Source organism: Apiospora aurea, assembly GCF_038362705.1.
Source record: "Apiospora aurea strain CBS 24483 chromosome Unknown utg000005l_segment0_segment0, whole genome shotgun sequence".
Taxonomy (NCBI): domain Eukaryota; kingdom Fungi; phylum Ascomycota; class Sordariomycetes; order Amphisphaeriales; family Apiosporaceae; genus Apiospora; species Apiospora aurea.
This window is the reverse complement of record NW_027117392.1, coordinates 4,365,680-4,387,181: the sequence shown is the minus strand read 5'-3', so window position 1 is coordinate 4,387,181 and position 21,502 is coordinate 4,365,680. Positions and strand designations below refer to the sequence as shown.

The 21,502-nt window shown below is 53.7% G+C and overlaps 7 protein-coding genes across 7 annotated transcripts; 1 reads left to right on the top strand and 6 right to left on the bottom strand.

Moving 5' to 3' along the window:
* Positions 1-457: 457 nt before the first annotated feature.
* Positions 458-3,729, bottom strand: PG986_007920 (fungal specific transcription factor domain-containing protein; the record flags this gene model as incomplete). Its single annotated transcript, XM_066844142.1, has 6 exons — positions 458-595; positions 682-1,296; positions 1,467-2,141; positions 2,221-2,817; positions 2,912-3,305; positions 3,629-3,729. 6 exons carry the CDS (start codon positions 3,727-3,729, stop codon positions 458-460), a joined length of 2,520 nt encoding a protein of 839 aa, XP_066700254.1.
* Positions 3,730-5,744: 2,015 nt separating this feature from the next.
* PG986_007919 (uncharacterized protein) lies at positions 5,745-7,877 on the bottom strand (the record flags this gene model as incomplete). The annotated part of the gene is made up of 1 exon (XM_066844141.1): positions 5,745-7,877. One exon carries the CDS (start codon positions 7,875-7,877, stop codon positions 5,745-5,747), a length of 2,133 nt encoding a protein of 710 aa, XP_066700253.1.
* Positions 7,878-8,518: 641 nt separating this feature from the next.
* PG986_007918 (uncharacterized protein) lies at positions 8,519-9,141 on the bottom strand (the record flags this gene model as incomplete). Its single annotated transcript, XM_066844140.1, has 2 exons — positions 8,519-8,962; positions 9,040-9,141. 2 exons carry the CDS (start codon positions 9,139-9,141, stop codon positions 8,519-8,521), a joined length of 546 nt encoding a protein of 181 aa, XP_066700252.1.
* A 1,502-nt stretch (positions 9,142-10,643) lies between these two features.
* On the bottom strand, positions 10,644-12,371 carry PG986_007917 (uncharacterized protein; the record flags this gene model as incomplete). The annotated part of the gene is made up of 2 exons (XM_066844139.1): positions 10,644-11,066; positions 11,259-12,371. 2 exons carry the CDS (start codon positions 12,369-12,371, stop codon positions 10,644-10,646), a joined length of 1,536 nt encoding a protein of 511 aa, XP_066700251.1.
* Positions 12,372-15,838: 3,467 nt separating this feature from the next.
* On the bottom strand, positions 15,839-16,662 carry PG986_007916 (uncharacterized protein; the record flags this gene model as incomplete). Its single annotated transcript, XM_066844138.1, has 5 exons — positions 15,839-16,236; positions 16,303-16,315; positions 16,374-16,407; positions 16,503-16,577; positions 16,634-16,662. 5 exons carry the CDS (start codon positions 16,660-16,662, stop codon positions 15,839-15,841), a joined length of 549 nt encoding a protein of 182 aa, XP_066700250.1.
* Positions 16,663-17,040: 378 nt separating this feature from the next.
* PG986_007915 (mitochondrial 37S ribosomal protein bS18m) lies at positions 17,041-17,933 on the top strand (the record flags this gene model as incomplete). The annotated part of the gene is made up of 3 exons (XM_066844137.1): positions 17,041-17,146; positions 17,248-17,603; positions 17,706-17,933. 3 exons carry the CDS (start codon positions 17,041-17,043, stop codon positions 17,931-17,933), a joined length of 690 nt encoding a protein of 229 aa, XP_066700249.1.
* A 327-nt stretch (positions 17,934-18,260) lies between these two features.
* On the bottom strand, positions 18,261-20,753 carry PG986_007914 (Complex I intermediate-associated protein 84; the record flags this gene model as incomplete). Its single annotated transcript, XM_066844136.1, has 2 exons — positions 18,261-18,429; positions 18,493-20,753. The coding sequence occupies 2 exons, from the start codon at positions 20,751-20,753 to the stop codon at positions 18,261-18,263; spliced, it is 2,430 nt and encodes an 809-aa protein (XP_066700248.1).
* Positions 20,754-21,502: the final 749 nt, after the last annotated feature.

Below are 21,502 nucleotides of genomic sequence, written 5' to 3'. Positions count from 1 at the left end.
ATTTATTCCCTTTTCTTTTTTTAATGTACACTTAACGAGTCACGAAACGAATTTCATTGAATGTCATGACATCTTTACGTATCAAACTTGGGCCAGATTGTTTGCGATTGTGAAGCATCCACACAAAGGTACACTTTGCATTGTCTGCCTGCATCTAATGAATCCCATCGTAGCCCAGAATGCTGTCATGGTATTTTTCACGTCGACCGTGAACCTGCATTCTACACCTCTATTATGGACCTCGCCTGTTTTTCCGTCAAGGCATTTTTCTTCCAGACCTCGCAAGTCAAAGGTCGTCCTTCATCACAGCATCATCGCCATTCCCCCAACTACCCCTTCCACCTTCTTAGGCACTCGTCTCCCTCCATACTATCAGGTAAAAAATGAACACGCCCAAGCCTAAGGGTCTGTGCTACGGCTAGCTATTCCTTTCACTAATACGACAACCCACTCTGACTTACTGCATCACAGGCGCTTCGGCTCCGCCTCCCCCATCAATCAAGCCCATCCAGAGCAACGAGTTTGGGTCATTATACCCCTGGATGCTGAACGCGCCCGTCTGGGGATCCTGGGGGAACAGCATTGTCATGGTATCCTGTGAATGGTGGTTCAGTCAGTCAGTCATGTTCGCTCATTCCCAGTACGTTTGGCTCAAGGGCTAGCTGGGCTGGGCTTGCTTACCCAGTCGATAGTATCCATAATACTACCCCCGACGGTAGTGGTTGGCAATGCTGTTCCGACTAGCGGTGCCCCGGCGGCAGCTGCAGCCGCCGCCGCTGCGTTGCTGCCCTCGACGCCGCCCATCGCGGTTAGAGTCTGGGCGTGTCCTACGCTCGAGGTGTCGCTGCTCCCGGGACTCTCGTGGTTAGGCGGGAGACTATAGAGAACCTGTCCGTCCGAGACACCGGCGAACTCCATGGGCGGCTGTGGCTGAGGCGGCGGCGGCGGTTGGTGGTGCATCGGAACCGCCCCGGCGTGCTGTGGTTGTGGTACTGGCGGGGTATGGCGATCTGCCACTTCCGCCTTCGGTCCGTTGCTGCCGTGCAGAAATAGCGATGAGGCCGACGGCGCGTGCTGCTGCTGTGGCGGTTGCGCTTGTTGTATTTGTTGTTGCTGTTGTGTCTGGTGGTGCTGGTGTTGGTATCCCGCTGTTGTTGCTGCTGCTGCAAAGGGGGTGGAGCTAGAGGGCTGCTTGGCTGTCCCCGCGACGACGTTCTGGGCCAGCGCCGCGCGCGCCGTGTTGGTGGGACCGCGCATCTTGCGCAGGCGCATGTAGACGGCGGTCTTGCCCTGGATCTCGGAGAGGGAGGTGGACGCCCTTGGCCTCGGGGGGCAGGCGGCGGTCGAGGCCAAAGACGTAGTCGAGGCAGGTCCAGATGCGGTCGGCGTCGCGGGACGCGGGGCGGTAGTAGACCTCGGTGGCAAGCAGCAGGGCGATCTGGTACTGGAAGTAGGCGCCGAGGTACCAGGCCCAGGGCCGGAAGAGGGGGGTTGGTCTCGAGCTGGATGGCGTGCTCGACAATGACGATCCCGGAGCTCACGAGCAGCGAGCTCAGCTGGGCCGGCATCGGGTGCGCCGCGTTGGAGTGGTACGGATGCAGCACCATGGCGTGCAGCCGGTAGGTCAGCAGCGACATGACGCACCTGGCGTAGCGCTGGGCCGGCTGCGCCACGTCGAGCAGGTGGTCGTACTTCTCCGACATGCGGCGCCGGAAGTTCTCGATCTTGGAGAGCACGTCGGTCAGGGAGATCTTGCGGACCTCGAGCCGCCGCCGGTCGAGCCAGATGATGCGCATCATCTCGTTGACCTCGAAGCGGATCAGGGCCAGCGTGTTGGTGGTCCAGTGGTCTGCCGGCTCGGGCGGCACGACGGCGTGGGTGAGCTGGTCCTCGTTGCAGTTCACCGGCAGCTTCGTGTCGTAGTCTTCGCGCCGTATCACTGGCTTCGGCCCCTGCGCCTCGCAGGTCCTTATGTCGAGAAAGCACAGCTGATGCCAGACCAGACGACGCACATGCGTCTCCAGGGGCGTCAAGCCGTAGGCCTCCCCGTCGCGGTGCAGACCCATACACTCGGCCATCCGCACAGCTGCGCCTACAAGTACCGAATGTGCTCTCGAGACTTCTGCTCGGCATAAAGGCAGCTTATTGTTTCCCACGTTAGCAACCTCCCAGCGCCGATGACAGGTGCTTCTGACTTCTGACTTGGCGTCATCGACTCACCATGTATATGATGAAGGCCTGCATCGTTTCCATTTTGGTAGTCCGCAGGAAATTGGCCTTGCTCAACGCCGTCTCGGTCCCCATCTTGAGGCTATGCACCCAGTTCTCCTTCGCGAAGCCGCCCAACTCGCGCACAGCGTCGTTCTCGTCCATGGCGACGGCGCCGCTGAATAGAGCCGCGAACACGATCGCCTGGGTCGAGGCCCGCGGCTCGAAATAGCCCTCGTTAACCACGTTCCAGAAGGCGGCGTATGTCTCCTCCAAAGACGCGCGTTGCGCGCACGTCGCTATCGGGTGGACTGATAGGAAGTACTGCCGGAAGAAGCGGTCCGCATACTCCCTGCAGGGCAGGAAAGTGCTGAGCGAGGGCTGCTCTATGACCTGGCTGAAGAACAAGCCGCTCGTCGGGGCGATGTATTGCGCTCCGGGCCGCAAGAAGTCGGGCATGGAGATATCTGATGCCCCGCCGTCCGACATGCTGTCCAGGCCCGTAGGCGGACCCAGGGCCGGAGACGGCCCACTCGGCAACGGGACCCCAAAGGGCGATCGTGGAGTTCCGCCGTGGGAGCGGTACTGCCCTGACAGACCGGCCGATATCTACAGACAGGCATCATGAGTTAGCGAAACCAGACTTGACATGACACGACACATATAAAGAGAACGCAAAGGCTGATGGCGGCATCTCATTCACCTCTTCCGAAATGCGCGGTCTCGACAGCCCGCCTATCCTCTCGGTGATGCGCATCCTCCCGATCTGGATGCCCAGGTCGATCATATCGTCGGCCCCGTCGGCATCGTCCTCATAGGTCAGGTCCAGGGCGGCGAGCGGCGTCGACTCGAGGTAGCGCTCCTCGTCGGCGTCCTCGTCGCCGATCTCGTCGGCCAGGATGCGCTGGCCGAGGGCGTGCTTCTGCGTGGTGGCGGCGGCGGACTTGGCGACGTCCCGCTCGAGCTGGCGCTCCAGGGACCCCTGCTTCTCCTTGATCTCGGCGAGGCGCAACTGACTTGCTTCGTCGAGCCGCGGCCCGATGTAGAGACAATCGCGTCCCGCCTTGAGGCAGTTGACGCACGACGGCGACGTCTTGCTGCATTTTAGTTTGCGTTTACGGCATTCCAGACAGCTTCATTATTATCCGGCCTCTTTCATTCTGTGCCGTCATAGTGGGGAATAATAGCAGGGGGGGCAACAAGAAAGCCCCAAGTGGTGCATGTAGTCTTGTTTGTTGAGCTGCTGCTGCTGCTGGTTATTTCCCACTACGACATACACAAAATGAAAGTGGCGGTATGTGTTAGTGAGTCGTGGCCAACAGTGTCTGACAGGGGCGTGCTACGAAGAAAAAGCAAGCCAGAGCACGGAAGGTGAACAGCCGAGAAGAAGAAGACGCCAGGCTGAAACCAGGAAGCTTACCTGTTAATCATACGATTCCGGCGGCGGATGGGCTTGAGACCTGCCGGTGCTTTCGGATTGGGCCCGGCCTCGGCTTCGGAGCCTAGACCGGCCTGTTCCATGATTGAATGGGCTTGGGAAGGGCTGCTGCGGGGTGGGATCGAAACACCTTCTGGAGTGGAGGGGGGGGGCGCGCGCTCTGCGGTGCGGGTGGTGAGATCGCTCTCTCTCTCTCTCTCTCTCTCTCTCTCTCTCTCTCTCTCTCTCTCTCTCTCTCTCTCTCTCTCTCTCTCTCTCTCTCTCTCTCTCTCTCTCTCTCTTTCTCTCTCTTTCTCTCTCTCTCTCTCGCTCGCTCTCGCTCTCTACCTGTCTGCCTTTCTTTGCCTCGCTGCTGCCTCGGTCGGGGTCTCGGCTCCCTGTGGCCTGGAAGCCCGGTATCTGCGCCGATTGCTTGTCCTTCGTCCTCTCCTTTCGCTCTCGCTCGCTCTCTCACTCGCTCGCTCTCTCCTGCTGGCGCGCTGGCTTGCTGGTTGGGGGTGCATCCAAGCTCTCATAGGCTCGTTCATTTCGTGGGGAAGAGCATTCTACTAACCCCCCATGCTCATGCTAGATTGCCTCCTTGTAACCGGATTGCTGGGAAACGGCAGGTCTCCAATTTATTTGCAGGTCCAGGCCGTTGGGATTCGAGAATGGGTTGTCGCAGGGCGCTACTACCTGAGATACGGACGTAAAGTCACGATTAGGTGTGGCGGGCCATCTGCAAGATTCGGCGGGGATCTCTTTTATATTCTGGCGACTCCCTTGTCCTTCTTTTCCCCTCTCCCAGAGCGCGTGGGCGGCCGATTCCAAGCCGCAAGATACTTAGATTAAGCGAAGCCCAAATGGCGTCCGGTCACTTGTTGGAGAAGCCTTGGCTTCCTTGGATGGGCCCTTTCGCCTTCTTTTGTTTTATTTTTATTTAGGGGCTAGTAGTTTTTACTCCAAGGATGTATGTTTGTCGTTGGTTCTCTAAACAGAGCTGGCCGTGGCTAGGCCTAGGTCCAGCTAACCCACGGCTCTGCAGTTTGCTTGTGTCCTGGACATGTAGGAAGGGTAGTACAGCACTTTCCTGGGCGGGAAGTTCGGCCAATTTCCCACCTGCCTGCCTGCTAGTAGCAGCCTTGACACGGGGGAATCCATCCCTCACTTGTTCCCAGCACCAAGTAACGTCTGGCGAAGTAGATAGCTGGGGGCACAGAAGGAACGTAAGGAGTTGTCACCAGCGTTAGTCTTGGTTTGGTGGCATCCAATGCCCACCGTAGATGGGGTCCCGTCCTATCCACCTGCAGCCAGCCCTTGCTTGTTGGTCGCAAATCAGAGGATTGATAATACAGTCCGTCAGTCTGGGTGGGCGATCGCCTGGCTCGGCATCACGTTTCTGTCCGCTAAGTCGGGCCTTCCGGACATAGGCTGGCGGTCGGCGCTCAATGGGGTCGGTGCCAGTAAAGGAGGCGTCGTCCTCCTAGTGAAGATGCATTGTGTGGCGCCTGGGTTTGGGGAGCGTCACAAGAACCGAACCGAAAGAATGGCTCCAAAGAAACTGTGGTGCCTCATCGAGATAAGGTAAGCTGGCAACAGCCAGCAATCGAGACATCAGAGAGGCTGACTGATCCTGGGTACCCAAAAGGGTCGACAGATCCAGATCCGATGCTCGTGTCACCAAGCACAAAGGACGTAAGGTAGTCCACCCAAAGCAAGCACCCAAGCCGACATGTCCAATCACACCCCATGAAACCCCGTCTCTAGCGAAGCCGCTTGCTAACCAGCCAACCATCGAGGAGCTAGAGCGCTCCAGTCTGCCGTGTAGTCATCTTTGCATTTGTTGGTATCTTAAAACGTGTTATGTACAATGAGACCTCCAATCGAGGCGCAGCCAGTTCGTCGGACTTTTCTATTCTACCGCGTGAGAAAACGCTGGATCCGGGATGAAAGAATTCCGAAACCCTTGAACATTGGGTACATCTTGGAATATAGACGGTCATTCAAACGCTGAAAAAGCTTCTAGATGTTGATTCGGTATGGAATTGTGACCTGCTTTATTGTTGGCTTGCTCATCCAATGACGATGCTTCCCTCGTCGTGGTCGTCACCCCTAAGCGCTATTTACCTCCATTGGGCGATCGGGGCTCAGACAGGACTCTGCCTCGCCATTGGACAAGCTCCGAATGAGCCGCGCGCGTCTCTTGTAGACCGCGTTCCTTGAACAGCACCCTGAAGAACCACCGCAGGCGAGTTGCCCGCCCCGGCCGACTCTTGACTAGGTCTTTCGTGATGACGACCCAGAGCGCTTGCAGGCCTTTCGCCGATACCTTAGACCCATTCGATCTGATGTAATTTACGCATTCCTGGACTAATCGAAAAGCCGTTCGGTCGGGGAGGTTATTGGCGCCTGCAAAAGCAACCGCGGCTGCTTCGGCCTTCTGTACCTCTTTGATCGTGAGGCCTCCTTCCTTTTTGTCGCATCTGGCTCTTGAGGCACCGCGATTCACACCAAACACCACGCGACCCGAGGTCGGAGGGTACGACCTTCTGGTTCGCCGCCTCTTGAATAGTTTGAGCGCGGTGATGAGGCGGTTGTGTACCAGAGAATTGCTTTTCATCATCATACTGAGAATGTCCGTGGCAAATTTAGTCCGCCAGAACTTTTTGGACGCGAACGTACTCTCGCAGAATCGAAAATAGACTTTCAAGGCCAATGGTGCGTGCCCAAACCCAAGAGCAAGCTTGGCCAGAGGGCTCACCTCATTCTTCACCAATTGCGTGGTGCCTCTAAGCAAGTGAAGGATATCCTGCTGGCGGCCCAGCCTGAGCAGAAACGTGCACAGCATTCTGATATATCGTGGCTGGCCTGTACGCCAGCAGACAGAGGTTAGTAGGGAAAAGCATCTAGAATCTCGTTCGCTTATGAGTGAGTTGTACATCGTCGGTACGTTCTTGGGTGAATAGCAGCTATTCAATCTTCCCAAAAATATCCGCGCGATTTGCTTCGATGTCAAGGGCTCAGTCGCGAGTCCTGCCTCTAACAAAACGCAGGCGTTGGCAAGGGCCTCATCGTCAAGGTTGCGCAGTCTCGCTAGAACCTGAAGCCAGCAAAAGCGCATTGCAGTGAAATTGGCCGAGTGAGCACTTTGCGCAAGATCCAGCAATATTTCCTCCAATATATGACGATGCTCCATGAGCCCGAGATCCTGGATAATGCCTGCCAGTTTATTGATTTGTCTCTCGTGCGTCCGATGCGTTCCCCGAGCCATTGCGGTTAAGGAGTTGCTCAGATTTGCACGAATGACGACACTCAGTGATCCAATGTCGTCGCTGGGAATCTGGGGCATCAGTCTGGCAAATGTGCGCAGACTGTTGAATCGGAGCTGCGACGCTTCTTGCAGCAGCATCGACCAGACATTGCCATCAAAGGGTAAGTTGCCTGATCTGGCGCGCAAAGCTTCCAGCCCATCAATCGATGCCCCGATTAACTGCGCCTTCAAGCGGTCAAACACTTTCGCCTCTTGTTGGATATCCAAGCCAAGAGCTGAGCGAGCCAGCCCATCTGACATGGAAGGGACCAGAGAATAAAGCGCTTGCACAGATATATGGCCCTCTGATAGACCATCTCGCAGTGTGTCGCAGAACGAAGAGAAGTTGGGACATATCGTCAATTTTCGATCGAAAGAAGCATCTCGGATCAAGGCACTGAAGCTCTGTTCCACCAAGTTCGTCGCGTCCATGTCAGAGCCAAGCGTTGGTGTGTGCAACGCGCCCAAAGTGGGATCGGCCATAGTAATGGGAGTTGCATCCCGTAGGACCTCTGACGCGGTCGATGCAGAGCGTTCGTGCACGCTCCGACCCCGTGCAGTGTTCTGAGGGGACAGCCATGCTAAGACAGCCTTCCATAGATTCCTGTTAGCCTGGGCAACCTGGCGATTGTGGCGCGCTGTAGGTGGTTTCCATTGCCATTGCGTCAAGTCGGGGATGTTCTCCAGGTCCCACAGAGGGGCTGAACCGTGAGCATGACCAAAAGTCAGCTCGCCCATTTGCCTCTTGTTCTGTCGTTTCCGGCTCTCTAACGGCCCGGGTACGGAGGAGCCATGGCGTCGAAAGGCTATTCGGGAAGCCGAGCAGTATCGTTCGTACGCTAATGATAGGGCGCTCTCAGGTATCCATACACAGTCATGCTGGCCTAGCAGACGGCGATTGATGGCTCTGCAGCATGTCGACGAGGACTGCGGAAGAGACATGGGGTATGGGGAGGGACCCCGTGGTTGGGGCGGCAGATGGGACAGCAGTCCACGTCAGTAATGTAGAATCCTCGTTTTAGGCGACAGTAACATCTCAAAGAGACGATCGCTACGGAATGGATCTATTCCGCAGCATCAGAAGAGGAAAACGGACGTATAAACAGCCAATGAAGAATCACACTACCGGCAAAATCTCAATTGACATCGAGTATTGAGGAAGCTTGGAAGCTCTACCGAAGCTTTGACCAACCAGCCCGAATTGTGGCTGGATTTGCTCCCCACGTCAAATTTTGTGGCTGACGCAAGCGTGGTGAGCATAGAAGTACGTCGACTTCAACTTGTTGAAGGATGTCTACAATTCGATATTCATCTACAATTCTGGCATGACAACATGTTCAATGCGACAGTATTTAGAGAGTATCACAGTCCATTCTACGAAGTTGCCAACAGTCATAATATCACTAATCACTGCGTAACTTCACGAAAGATCCGGATTACGAAGTATAGGAATTAGTTGTGTAAGAGCAGTCAATTCAGCTGCTATTTACTTGCTATCGATGTGCCTCGTCAATCATAGGGTATCATAAAGTGCTCCGTCCTTGTGTCGTCGATTCTCGCTCCAACATTGACGTGTCGAGGGTTTACTTGTGAGCTTCAGCGTCGGCTTGCGCCTTCTTGTCAATGTTGGCCTCGAAACCTCGCTGGCTGACCTTGCCAGAGTCGTGCTGCTTCTGGTACTCAGCAGCAGCGCCCTCGTTGCCAAGCATGCTGTTGATTCCCTGGCCAACGGTGCCGCCAACACGGTCCTTGACACCCTCGTAGCCTTGGGTGAGAATGCCCTTGGCCTCTTGGCCTTGGCCCTCCTTGTTCATCTCGCGGCCCTGCTGCTTCAAGCTCTCGCTGCCAGTGAGGTTGCCAACAAACTCCTTGGCACTACCACCGGTCTGCTTCATGTTGCCACTCATCTGGTCCTGGTTGTCCTTGGCGATGCCAGAGGAGGTGATGGCGCCGCCAGGCACCTTGACCGAGGCCTTGGATGCGTCATGCTCCAGGTCAGCCTGGTCCTTCTTGGCTTGGCCCACGTTCTTGATAGAGAATCAGTCAGCAAAAGTGCAATGGCACATCAGGCGGGTAAGAACAGCAGAGGGAAGCATCAACTAACCTTGTCACTGGTGTTGCCAGTCACGGTGCCGAAAGCGTCCTGCACGGCGCCAGTGGCCTTCTCGAGGTACGAGTTGCCGGTGGAAGCGTTGTTGGCAGACATGTTGATGGTGTTGAGTGTATCGGTTGACGTGTGTTCAAAAGGTGAAATGATATGTTTGAGACGTTGTCAAAAAGGTTCTTGAGCAATAGAAGATGTTGCTGATTGTTGGTGTGGGATGTTTGGTTGTGAAGATGGGAGTGGAAGACTGGGAGACAGATCAGAGAATTGGCGGGCCTTTTATCGCCAGGCCGTCTGCGACCCTGAAAGAGGGCGACCTGCGACTTGCGTCAAAGGCAAGCTGGAAACAGGCAGGCACCATCATGGCAGACTCTGGAATTCTGCGTGATTCAACATGGCAGTTTCCCCGGATCTCGATCCATTAATCGTGTAAGTGTGAGTCGCCTTGTCCGGGTTTCTGCTACGGGGGAAGCGGCATGACATCATATGGTGGGGTTGCAGCAAAAACAGCCGCCTCTTTGTCTCCTTCGATGATACAATCTGTCAAACCAAACCGCTCAAAGCTTGGTAGTTCAGTTCATTCCTGCCCCGAAGGGCCAATTACGCGTACGTGTATTACGGCAAGCAGTGGTGAGTGAGTGGGTTGGTATCAATCTTGGTAAGTACTTACTTGCTTTACGTGCATCAAATGATCCCCTAGCACCCTGCGCCTTACTGGTACGTACGTGTGATACTGCGTAGGCACCTACTTCCACCACCTTCAGCTGCCACCTACGTACAGACCTACATGTAGTTCATGCACGCACGCAAGGTCAATATCCGGGCCACTCCTGGAAGTGACAGCTACGAGTGGCAGCCAGGTGCATGTAACCAGCCAGCCTCGGGCCTGAAGCTAGAACATTCGATGCACGACATGCTTCTCACCAGATGTTGCTGCCTGCTTGTCGCGTTTAGGCCATGAGGCTGCCTTGCATTCAGACAGTAGTAACTCTCGAAGGGTCTTCAGGCTGTAGTTGTCCATGCAGGAGCTGAGAACCCCTGAACTAGGTATATGCAATTTTGAAGTAGGTTTGCTGATGGGTGGGTACATTCAAGACAACAGACTGCACGTACATACTCGACGTAGCTTCCTGCTCTCATTTTGATTTCGCAATTCGAAACGGTGCATTGCACAAGGTGTCACTCACATGATGGAGACGGCTGGCTTCAGTGTGATGTTCAGAAAGCACCTATTGCTAAGGCGCGGCTTGTATTGATTGTATTGTACATGAGTATGGTATCAATGACGTAATATCTGTGTCTCGTAGCTCCCTACGAGAAATCTGCAACACAGCTCTCTTCCGTGTGATCGCTTGCGTGGTTGTTCCTGGCCCCAGTACTGAAACTCCGAAGTCCAAAAGCGAGAGATGTGTGATTGCAACCTGGCCAGTTGCAGTTGTCCAATGTACAAAGAGCCCGCTGCCCCCTAATCCGGGCGGACTCTGTAATCCAATGAAATCGTGAACGTGATAACTTCCATCCCAGAAGTCCCCTGACTACGCTCCCTTGGCCGATCCATCTCAGCGTAAAAGGTCGAGCATGTAAATAAAACGCATCATCGTATTTTAGTGTTGACTCCATTCAATCGTGTTCAGGTCAATACCCTCTTGCACCAATTCCCACAAGGGACTGAGTTCTCGCAAGAATGTGACACGCTCCTGCACAGCCTTCAGCACATAATCAATTTCTGCCTCGGTCGTAAACCGACCGATACCAAATCGAATGCTGCTGTGGGCACTTTCGTCGCTGTTGCCCAACGCACGTAGAACGTAGCTGGGCTCTAAGGATGCTGATGTGCACGCGCTACCAGACGACAAGGCAATGTCCTTCAGTGCCATCAATAGCGACTCGCCTTCGACGTACGCAAAGGAAACGTTGACGCATCCAGGGTAGAAGTGGTCCGGTGATCCGTTTTGTGTGGTGTGCTCCAAGGACAGGAGACCCTTCAACAGGCGGTCAGAGAGGTACTTGATCCTCTTGGAGTCATACTATCCCAAAACAAGTCAGTATCTCGAAGTATACAACCATTGAGCAATAGGAAGTAGCAGGTGTATGTAAATCAGACGCGTGTACTGTGTATCAACAAACGGATTCCGGTCAAGGAATTCAGAAAGCCATGCATGGAGTAGTTCATCATAGTAAGAAAAAAGGAGCGAAAATAAAAGGGAGTTAAAACGTACCGCTAATTCCTCTTTGGCGATGCGACAGGCCTCGCCAAAGCCAACGACCAGAGGTGGTGCTAATGTGCCACTGCGAAGTCCTCGCTCTTGGCCACCTCCGCTGATGATGGGTTCCAATCTTACTCTTGGGCGTCTTCGCACATAGCAAGCACCAATGCCCTTGGGACCGTATATTTTGTGTGATGAGATAGACATCAAGTCGATGTTCATTTTGTTCACGTCCAGAGACATCTTGCCGACGGCCTGGGCGGCATCAGTGTGGAAGAAGACCTTCTTCGACCGGCAAAGCTTGCCAATCTCCTCGAGAGGCTGGATCACGCCGATTTCGTTGTTGACAGCCATAATACTAACAAGGGCAGTCTCTGGGCGAATGGCAGCTTCGAGAGCTTGGAGGTCAACCAAGCCATCGTTCCGCACTGGTAGATATGTGACTTCGAAGCCATCGTCTTGAAGGTGGCGGCAACTATCGAGAACACATTTGTGCTCGGTTTGAGTTGTGATGATATGCTTCTTCTTGCCCGATCTGCCAAAGAATCTCGCCACGCCCTTGATGCTCATGTTGTTGCTCTCAGTGGCACCACTGGTGAATATTATTTCTTTGGAGTCTGCGCCAATGAGGTTGGCAATGTGTTCACGGGCTTCCTCGACAGCCTTCTCACTCTCCCATCCGTATGCGTGGGTGCGGGAATGGGGGTTGCCGTAGACGCCAACGAAGAAGGGCAACATCGCATCCAGCACTCGCGGGTCTACAGGTGTTGTCGCTTGCATGTCGAGGTAGATGGGTCGCTGCCCCTCTTCCATCAGACTGGCCTCCTTCAGGACCTCGGCCATGGGACTGACTGAGGCATTAGCGGGAGTACCGGCTCCAGGCATTACCATTTGGCCCTTGTCGTTCATGAAGTCTTTCTTGTCCAGCTTGATGGCTGTCTCGATGTTGACCTGCGCATGATCTCGTTTGCTCTCCGAGACATAGCTTCTCCGCGAAGCTCGGGCCGGAGCTGTCGCTACAGCTCTTGCTACTGTGGGGAGAGCACGAGAGGTTGTGGAGGTAAGAGATGGCTTGAGGCCCAGGCGCGAGGCCTGCCTCAAGGCAGATGAAGCAGCATTGACCATAATCACGCTTGTGTGGTATTAAACGGGGTGTGAAGAAAAGAAGAAAAGGGTGGGAAATGGTGGTGGGAGAGAGTTCAGGAGCTCCCAGGACGAACTGGAAGTTCGGCGGCGAATTGATAAATTCGTCAATGATGCGGCCAACGTAGAAAAAGACTGGACGGAGCCGAGCTTCCCACCTATCGAGCTCGGTGATAAGCCCTCGGGTCGGATAATGTATAGTGCGAGTGGGTTGGCTCCGAGCTCCCATCAGCCCCTCCGATTGGCCAGATCCAAGCCAGACAACTGCCATCATGATAAGTCCACCAACCTCGACATTGTGCTGCGATGGACTCATGAGGATGTGCCTTGCGTCGCTTGAGTTGGGTCTATGAAGACAGACCTAAGCAAGTGGCATTGAGTCGTGGAGACTGCTAGCTATGGGAATTATCAGTGGACTTGCCAATACGTCTGTTCTGCTAAGTTACGTAGAATGGGACGGTCTTGACAATAAACAAAACCCGATTTATAATCACTTGGTACAGAATTCCATTACAGAGTGGTAGGGAGTTGTGTTCGAGAATCACACTGTGTATTGTAAACTGAGAGGACATCCTTGCTAACTGAGTACATACTGCACTATTACGGCCTCAGAGTCTAGACTGTTAGTCTCCTCTTGCCCTCTAAGTGAATTACCAATCGGATCTACAAGATAGAGTTGGCTACGAATCGATTGTTGCTCCACCGGGAGTTCACGGTCCGCCCTGGGAGAACGCCAGGACATGTGCGATGAAATGGGAGACAGAGGAAAGGGGTGATGCAGGGCTGCCCCCAGAATCCGAGGCTACATGACGACGCGACTAACCTGCGGAAATAAGAATTACCAGCTGGATTCAGCTGTTTGCCATCCAAGGACGGGCTCGACATTAACATCGCACTACCTGGAGGATCTGCGTTTCTTGAATGGCGAGGCCCGCTCTAGCGGGAGTGATATACTTTGCATCAAGAATATGCCCCAACTTATGATAAGACACACTACATAAGTCCAAAGATAGGATCCAAGAGAAACATAGGAATATATTCAAGTAATGAGCGCCTATTCCAGAAGTCTGATGGGGGCGTGGTCCTGCGGGCTTCGCTTCACCCAGCAAACGAAACGAGCTCCGCGAAAGCTCGAAGGACCAGTCCCCCTTCCAAAGTCAGGACTAGTATGTAGCGTTGGAGTGCCCACCCCTTTTTGCTGTGTATATAAGTGGTCTGTGACTTGACAACCTCGCGGAATGCGCTGGCATAGATAGACCCCGGTGAAGGGTTACGTTCTCGAAGCCGCAAACCCCATCTTCTCACCCTGGTGGCGTCAACATGTCTCCGTTCCCACGTCTGTATCATGTGCTTACCTCTACTGCTCCTGCGGACTGCACCCAGGTGTTGACGCCACCAAGTTGTGCGGGTTTGTCGGCTTCGAGCACACCACCCTCGGGTCCGCGCAGTAAACTGAATCCTCCTCCATGACCTTGGTGACCTTCGGACAATATCGAAAGCCTCGGTGGGCCATTTGTACGTCCTAGTACGCAGCCTCAGGTCCAACGCGTCGTATCCCAGTCAACGGTTTTTGCAGTACTGACGCCGATGTCGCTCCAGATTTTCGTAACGTCCTTTGAGTTCCGTATCACATGAAGGGCAACGAACTTTCAGGCCTTCATGTACACTGTATTTATGCCGCTTCAGGTCTTTTTTTGTAGAAAATGACGATTCACACTCTGGACAGTGACATGGTTTTTTGTGATATACCTTGTGTTTGCTTCACTCGTTGTCAGTATAGGTTTGCAAACGCTGGTTGTACTGAGCCTGACCAACCTCAGCTCGCGTTTCGTATCAAAGCACCGCGGACACTTGTCACAGACGAACTCAGCCCCGCTCAAAACATCGTTACTCTGGGGTGTTGAACGAATAACACAAGGTTCCCGTTCTGGAGAGCCTATCTCCATGCTGCTTGGGAAAAAAGGCTCAGATGGTCCTGATGGCGAAATCGTGAACTCGTTGGCTGTTTCATGGGAGAAACGGCGTTCTGGTTGACGTGAGGGTTGCAATTGGTAGGACAGGTAGTTGGACATTGGAAATTGTTCTGGGCCCAACGAAAACGACCATTCTTGCTCTTGAAGGAGTGAAAGTGGTACTTTGATAGTTGAAGTCCCAAGGTCTAGCCAGGTAGATTGTCAGGACCCCTTTCCTGTAGGGGACATGCCATGAGGAGGATGACTTACCATAATCACGTATATCGCCGCCCCCTCCCAAGTGGTCTAAAGATACCCTTGAACCTGGCCCTCCACCAGACCCCGAGGCAAAGAAGTGGGGAGCCGCATCTGCGAGGTCGGAAAAGTCACATAGACCGATCACACAGCCCCCAGGGCACTGATGGAGAGGCTCAAGCCCGGAATCCCCTTGATCACTACTGCATCTCCTATGAATAGAAGTTGAGGGAGGACCCTCGTTGTCCTCCCTCGGAGGATGGTTTGATGGCTTCTGGTTCTATAAGCCCCCCGAGTAGGAGTCGCCCACAGAGGTGCTCCCTAATGGGAATGCCATCAGCAACAGAATCATATCATGCCTTCATACGTGCTGACTTACCTAGCTGGGGGACGATTGAGTAGAGGCTGGCTACTTTTCAAGGCCAGGAGCGGTGCGAAGGAACGGAACGAGACCCTCTAATAAAGACTGAGAGTTGCCCTGCTTGAAGTCAATTATATGTGCTTCCCAACAACAAGCCGAGGAGAGGACCTGGCATGGGAGCGGATCAATTCATCATGGCCTATGTGAGGCCCGGACACTGCCTGCAGATGATGGGCACAAAGGGCTAGTACGCTGCAGCTCATGCATGTTATGATATCAGCTACCTGTGACTGCTATTGGAGAGTTCCGACGATGTGTATGAGGCCCGGCCAGAGCACACCCACCCAGCCACCCTTCGGTTTCTTGTTAGCCCGCGCCTTGCAGTCATCGAATGGTTGCCACTGTGGACATAACATGCTTCTGGGATTGGAGAGGCCCGTACGCCGAATAACTTCAACTATGTAGCAATGCAAGCTGATACCATTCTTGGATGGCCAACGATTGAAAAGCTTCGAAGCCATTAGGACTACGGTGAATAGCAGGAAGGCAGGCAACATCAAATTGTACTAAGATGTCAGGCAGTCATGGGAGCAGCGTTGCTTGACCCGCCAATAGGGAAAAGCTGTTTCCCAGTTTTCAATGCTCTCGCGGTCAGCAAATGTACAAATGATGTCACTGTATTCAAAGCTTCAGCCAGTAATTATCTGATGGGCATAGTTTAAGCAAGTCCAATCAACTAAGGCTTGCCTCGAAATAAAAACCGTCAATTCTTGTCTGCTGACAGACTTCTATAAACTCCTGAACGCCCAGCCATGCAACTCCCTCCTAGTCTGGCCACCAAGCAAAACGTGCAAAGACCCGCCTAGCGTAGACGCGGCCGCCTACAACAGCTCGAAGTCGTCCAGGCGGTCCTTGTACTTCATGACGTGCCGCTTGATCTTGCTGCCCTCGGCCCAGGTGATGAAGTCCTCCATGGACCTGTTGACGAGGTACGCCGGGTCCGTGACGACCTCGGTGCCCACGCGCACGTGGCCCTGCTCGATCAGCTTGATGGCGCCGGAGACGGTCTCCGACATCTTGAGCCGCTGCATCACGACGGGCAGTCGCCTCCGGGCGAACGCGCTGACGGTGATCTTCTCCACCGAGGACATCTTGGACGTCTGCGCGAGGACGCCCATGTCGTAGAGCTTCTCGAGCAGGAGGTCCTCGTGCTTCCTGCGGAAAGCCGACTCCGGGTTGAGCTGCGAGAGCTTGTGCGCATATTGGCGTATGGAACCACCTTGAATGCCTCGAGGTTAGCCATGGCCATCTTCCGACATATTTGTGTCAGATCGTGGTCGCTTACAAAGACGGTTATACTATAGCATAAAGTGTTAGTTATGTGCACTCACTATACTCCAGGCGAGATGGCCTTACCTTATGGTAGTCTTCTACCTTCTGGATCGAATATCTGATAAGACCCATTTAGCTGCTGCATCATGGTCTGGACACGGCTAGTTCAGGGAATTGAAGTCGCCGTGTCCAACATGCACGTGAAGTTCATACCTCCGGATGACCTCATGGTCTCTGTGGTTGTTGTCGCTCTTGTAGGTGATGAAATCAACCTTTTTGAGGAGCTTCCTGTTTTAGGGATCAGTACATTGTTACTCCAGATGGAATACACGGATACCACTTACTGCTCGTGATGCTTGAGCTTGCGGACCATCTTGAAGGACTTCTGCTGAGCCCGTAACGTTTGTTATGAGAAATCCTTGGTTTACAAACGGGTGGAAAGGATGAATTGCTTAAAGACGGGAAACTGGGTGCATTCACGATGCTATGCTTCTCTACAACGCGCCAAAAGTTCTTGTCGCAAGGCGGCCTTCGTTCCGCCATCTCGAATTATTTTTGGCCCCACTACCCCGATAACGCCTCTCAGATAACCTTAAATTGTGGCACCGGATTAATTGATCCAGGCTCACTCCGTCCCAGGGTACGGCCCAAAATTCCCCAATTACCTGGCATCGCTGCCCGTACAATCCAAATTGCGAATAGCTTCAAGCCCGGAATCGACCAGGCAGGAGTTCAATTGACCCAGCCCAACATGCCGCCCCGTATACCCTTCCTCAGCGCTTTCAAGCAGCCCGCTTCCTCGGCTTTCTTCAGGAGCCAAGCTTGCCAATTCTCCCAGCAGGCACCCCTCCAAGCTAGTACGTCTCGTTCCCATGCACATGCATGCATACGTATACGCAAGTAGAAAGAATACAATAAGAAGCACAGATAAACTAACCCGCCCTGTGACTCTTCCCAGTCCGCCAAAATGTCCCCTCCTCCCCCGCCTCCTCAATGCTGAACCTCGACTCCTCGAACTCGAAGCGCGGCGGCACGGGCGCCACCGAGGGCGTCTCCGACCTTTTCACGAAATTCACCGCGAAGCACCGGACGCAGACCCCCGAGGGCGAGCGCAGGGTCCAGGTTCTCGGCGACCTCAAGGGAAAGAACGTCAGCGAGGACTACATGCGCCAGATGCCGCGCCGGTGGCGCGAGGGCGAGCTCTACGCGCCCCACGACCTCAGCGAGGTCGAGGCCGCCAAGTGGCGCAAGATGACGAACGTCCAGCGCGACCTGGTGGACATGTTGGGACTGCGACCGCTGGACATGTACTCAGTATGGCTTCCCCCTCAGCCCCTTTTCGCCCATCTGCTGCGCCAGGATTCGCCCGTACAAGGTTTGCGGCATATGTCCAGCTGACTAACATTTTCGACATAGAACTTCTCCGTGGTTTCAGAGTATATGACACCTCATGGCCGTATCCGAAAGCGGATACAGACTGGCCTTACGCCCAAGAATCAGCGCAAGATCGCCAAGATGGTGAGGCGCTCCGTCGCTCTGGGTATTCACCCCAGTGTACATCGCCACCCAGAGCTACTGATGCGGAGCGGGCACATGACGCCGCAGCAAAGTCAAGCGATAGGCAAATGGGGCCACTTCGTTTAACGAGAAGCAAGGCATCAGGCAGATGGTTGTAATTGTGGAAATGGTACTAAAACCGGAGGAGTCCCCGTTATACTGATCCTATCGTGTGTAAACTATTCTGTACAAAAGTTGCTGAGATGGAATATACCATCAGGTATCAACGTCGTCCCGCGTGATGTGTCGGCATATACAAGAAAGCATCAAGAGACAAAAAAGGCACACGAGGGGTAGGTAGGCACATTTGGCCACACACAAGTCTACTATTATACAGTAAAATCCACCCACGATCTCATTTTGTACAAACAGAAGTATGTGATGTACATTTGATTATATGTACGGTAAGCCGTATTATGCTTTCCAGGGTCGTGAAATTTGGAATCTCATCAGTCCTTCGGCATCGCGCTTCCTCCGCGTCTTCTCCAGGCTGCTCCAGACGTGGGGGAATTGTTCCTTGGCCCACGCCTCAAAGTCTCTCTTCAGGTCGTCATTACCCAGGGCGTTGTATACCACAGCTAGTCTACAGGCACTTTTTGTCAGTATATGCTATAAGTGCGCTATCGGCGGGTGGGGGAAGACTTACGTTGTTGGTTGGGGCCGTTGGTGGACTTCGGTCTCCATGTTCTCCAGCAGCTCCTTTGCCTGCTCCAGCTGACTGTGAGCGCCCAAAACACCCGCGTATGCGGTATAGACGTTGGCCGGAATCTCGATCTCCATTTTGCGAACCTTACCCCACAAGGACTGGGCCGCCTCGACTCCGAAGGGCGAGAACTCGTACGCCCTAAACACAATCTCTAAAGACTGGTAGGATGGTCCCTCCTGTGACCTGCTGATCTCTTTCCAATAGTCCAAAGCCCTGTCGACGTCGTCGCAGGCGGTATACGCAATCATCAGAGCATTGTAGACTGCAGTGGTAAGATGGATGGTGGTATCCATCTTGAGCATGTTGTGCACCATTCTCAGACTCTCGGCATCGGGACACCGGCCAAGGCCCTCTAAGCATCGCACATATGTCTCGGCTTTGGGCCGGAAATTGGGGTTGCTATGCTGCCTCATGTGGCCAAAGACCTGGCAAGCCATATCGGGCCGCCTTCGGTCATAGAAGGCATCCATGATCAGGACTCGGCTTTCCAATTTCACATCTGGGAAAAACTGGCGGATCAGGGCGTATGCATCCCAGACTCGAGCGGTGCTGTTTGACTTGTCCATGCAGTAGTCCACAAAGGCCTGGCAAATGCTTTGTCGCTCTTGGAGATTCAAGTGTATAGTATGCAGTGATAGCGTATCGATCACCTCATATTGTTCGTCATTTTTCAGGAAAGCCATGCATATCGAAACAACAGTCTCTGGTTCAAGAGTGACATGTTGTTCTTCGAGAAAGCTGGTGATTTCGAGTATGCTCTCGTGTCTTGGTGACAAATCCACACACAGCGCACGTATTAACCTGTTGAGGACTGGCCAGTCATCCTTGTCGCTTTTGAAATTCTGAAGCGACCTGTAAGAGGTGAATGCGCCATCCAGGTCATTAGCGGTAACTCTGTAGTCAATCTGCTGACTATAGAACTGCCGGTCTGGTTCCAGACCCAATTTCGAGACAAGCGACGTAAGTCGTTCGGCGAGATAGGCATCCCCCTTTTCGATGCCTGCTTCGATGAGCGCATTCATGATCTTCATGTTGGGCGCAATCTTGTATTTTTCATACTGCACCTTGAACATTTGTTCGATATACTCGGGGCCCTTTCCCATCAGCAGTACGGCGAACTGGTAGAGAAGCGTGAGAGCTGATTCCACGTGATTCGGGTTCTCCAGCGAATCGATGCTGTTGGCCATGCCCTGATACACAGACATCGCCCAGTCGATCTCGTTGTTTCGAATAGCGCACCTCAAGGCGTCAGAATACGTGAGCTGCCTCGGGGGGTCCTTGGGTTCGATTGGTTTCTCAAAGGCCGCCATCATTCTTGCGACGTCATTTCGCTGCGCATAGAACCTCGTGACGATCTCATGGACACTTTGCGTGTATGTGATGCCGGCCTCTTCCCTCATGGTCTCGATGAAAGCCAGCATATCCTCTTCTTGATCTTCACGGGCCAAGCCGCGGAGAACCGGTGTCCAGAGTCCTTTGATGCGACCCATGTCGATATCCGAAGCTCGGCTCAGCTGCGGCCATTGTTCCAACAGAATGTCCCTGGCTTCTATCGCATGTCCATTCTGGGCCAGTGTCCGGAGCAAGGGGATCATATCGAATAGCTGCAGTGCTTCAGAGCTCAGGTTCTTCTCCGCGGTACTCGCTCCCCGCCGTTGGGGAGAGCCCATCTGTTTTCGAATCTCATGGTAAAGGGCTTTGGAGAAGGCCACAGCAGCTGCTGGGTCATCTTTGGAAGGCAGGATGAGAAGAGTGTCTCTGGCAGTCCTCAGGTCGGCGACAGTCAGGGAGCCGCCTTTCTCGGATGTGGTTGGCAACAGAAGGTGCCGGAAGACTTTCTGCGCCGCTCGGATTTGGAACGAGTTCACCGGACGGCCGTTGAACCTTTTGTATTTGAAAAACTCGCGGAAGCCCTTCAACAGCTCTTCCCTCGGGGGCGGACGGAGGCTCTCCTTGTCGTGGGAGCCAAACTGTAACAGGGCTTCGTAGCCGGGCTCGACGTCGGGGGCCTTGAGGGTTCGCGGGGCCTTTTGAAAGAAGTCCAGGAAGGTCCTCCGTTGCTGGGATAGTCTGGCGGACCGCTTTCCTACCGGATATCGACTCGTGGACGGTCTCGGGAGGGACTGGAGGGGGCACCGAGGGAGCGCGGCCTGGTGAACCAGCAGGCGTCGCAAGACATGGCGGGTCAATTGCGACCGCATAATGGGTGGTTAGCTATGTGCAGAGCCGACTGCCTTACATTATTAGAACTCGTGTGGCATTATTGAGGAACTAGCGGTTGTTGGAGGACTTGCCTGGGCATGATTGAAGCTCAATTGCGATCAAGATAGGCTCATATTGCCACATCGAACACAGCTGTCCAGGCGATTAAAAAATATTGGAGCTCCAATCAATTGATTCTAGCTGGCTCCCGGGGGGTACCTTCGCTGAGCAGCGCCATTGAAATGGGGGGCAGGTCGGCAGCACGTCCAGTTGACATCAGCTAGGTTAGAAGCTACTACGAAAAGCGCGTCATTGCTTGGAGGGCCACCGCTACTGACTGCCAGCTGGTTGGAATGCAACCCCACCTGCCAAATGTGACGATATACTCGTAACTCTTCCTTTGTATGGTCGCCCGTCAAACCATGTGTGTAGGTATTTTGGGGATAAAAACAATTATACGATTTGGGCAATACATCAGTCTCTAGTAGATGTTTCCATGACTATCAGTAATGCGTGCTTGAATATTGGCCCAAAAGTGGCATCGGTAGTAAACCCCTCTAGCTAGAACCCGTCCAGTCCTCCAGGCGTAGCTTTGGGTTCTCGTTAGCTCCCAAGTATTCGGACACAGGAACGGCTGGAAAGTCAACTCTTTTGGGCTTATGATATGCAGCTCAACTAACCTCCCTAGAGTCCTATACATATTTGCCTACTGTAGTTATGCAATAGGCACACATTGTTTCCCTGCAAA